This window comes from Aptenodytes forsteri, unplaced genomic scaffold, assembly GCF_000699145.1.
Source record: "Aptenodytes forsteri isolate BGI_AS27 unplaced genomic scaffold, ASM69914v1 Scaffold346, whole genome shotgun sequence".
Classification (NCBI taxonomy): Eukaryota; Metazoa; Chordata; class Aves; order Sphenisciformes; family Spheniscidae; genus Aptenodytes; species Aptenodytes forsteri.
Window position 1 is genome coordinate 1,019,435 of NW_008794078.1, and position 1,753 is coordinate 1,021,187.

The 1,753-nt window shown below is 45.6% G+C and overlaps 1 protein-coding gene across 1 annotated transcript in view; it reads right to left on the reverse strand.

The window, feature by feature from the left end:
• Positions 1–1,753, reverse strand: part of MEIS1 (Meis homeobox 1) — a 125,045-nt gene that overhangs the window by 102,258 nt on the left and 21,034 nt on the right. Inside the window, exon 8 of the mRNA XM_009290971.1 lies at positions 1,526–1,672. Coding sequence (XP_009289246.1) covers positions 1,526–1,672 — 147 coding nt within the window. The remainder of the gene's footprint in view (positions 1–1,525; positions 1,673–1,753) is intronic.

The following is a 1,753-nucleotide window of genomic DNA, read 5'->3' on the forward strand; positions in this document are numbered from 1 at the left end:
TTTTCCCCTTCGTAGTAAAATTGGGGGGGGACGACGACGACGACGACGACGACACACAAAACCCACATATGTGCACATAAACCCCTTTTTAAAAAGTTCATGCCTTCCTTCAAGCCTGCCTCCCCCTGTCACGGCACTACCAGCAGCCCGATAGCCCTTGGCAGACAGGAGAAAATATTTAAGATCCTGCCCACGCTGCAATGCAACGCACCTTTATGTCGGTAATCTATAAAATAACTCCTGGCTGACAGTGCTGGTGATAATGGCAAAGCGGCCGAGGAAACTCCTGTCTGCTTGACTGCGCCTTGCTTGAACAAAAGGAAACCTCCAGAGTCGGGAGCTGATTACTCCTAAGACTGTATTTACGAAGCCGATCGTAAAGAAGAAATAACTTGGGGGTTTTAGTCGCGGATTTTTTTTTTTTTTTTTTTGCCTGGGGCCTCCCCTTTTTTTTTTTTTTTCCCTTTTTTTTTACCTGGGGTCCCCTCTCTCGCAGCCCGAGCGCTGCTACCCCTCGGCCGAGAGAAAGCGAGCCGACCGGGAAAACCCCGCAGTTTTTACCCAACTCGAAAAAAAGCCAGATCTCAGCCACTTCCATCATCTCGGAGCTTAATTTAGCTCTGGGCACCGCCTGAATTAGCCCCAAACGCTCCCAGTAAAAGGCAAGAATCCCAGCCTAAGCCCAGCGGAGGGGACAGGCACGGGAGAAGGGGAGGGGAGAGGGGAAAGCCAGCTTCCCCGAGTCATCCCTACTTCCCCACATCGGCTGCAGCCGGCATTAAGGTTTGAACCATCCCAGACAAAACCTGGGCACCGTCAAAGCCACGCAAGGCTCTGCTGGCTTGGTTTTGGGGTTTGGATTTTTTTTTTTTCCTTTTTTTTTTTTTTTAAAGAGAGGGGTTGAAAACTTGAAAGCTCGAGGAAAATAATTTAAAACCTGGGTCCCGTTTTATTTTCTCCCTTTTTTTTTTTTTCTATTAAGTAAAATAAAATGGGCGCGTTTGCAGCAGGCAGGCGTGCACAAAGCAATGTTCACTGAAGTCTAAAAGCATTCGGCCAAGGAAAACTGACAAGACGGACTAATGAACCGTAGAGACGGGAAGAAAATAGCCAGTATTTGCTAGATTTCAAACCCTCTCTGTCTTCCCCGGACCACCTATCTCGGATTTTATTATTATTTTGGTAAACGGCTCCAGCCATTCCTTTCCTAAGCCACCAAGAAGCCAGCGATTCACGGATACCACTTCTATTATTGTAAAGGGTAAATAAAATAAAGACAAAAATTAAAAGCGACAAGAAACAGGTCGAGTTTGCAGGCGATGCTTTTACAAGCTCATCTCGCCAGGTCGAATCCGGGAGCAAGCCTTAATGAAGCAATAATAGCCACATTATTCAAAAATTTTCATTTCGATGGAAATTTATCTAAAAGGGACTTAATCATATGCAAATAATAAAAGGAGGCGTAGTGACCCAGCGAGCGATCTGCATACAAATTTCAGCGTGTGCGGCGTTGGCGAGATCATACCTGATCTGTTAGATTTGCTGATCTTGTTATGTCTTCACTGTCCGATTTTGATCCGCCCTCTCTATCGTCTATGACCAAATCGATAGGCATTTTTCCTTTCAAACAGCTAATATACCGGTGGCAGAAATTGTCACATAATTCGTGTACCTACATTATGACAGAAGTTAAAAAAAAAAAGGGGGGGGGGAAGGAAGAGGAAAAAGCAAAAAAAGGGGTGGGGGAAACGGA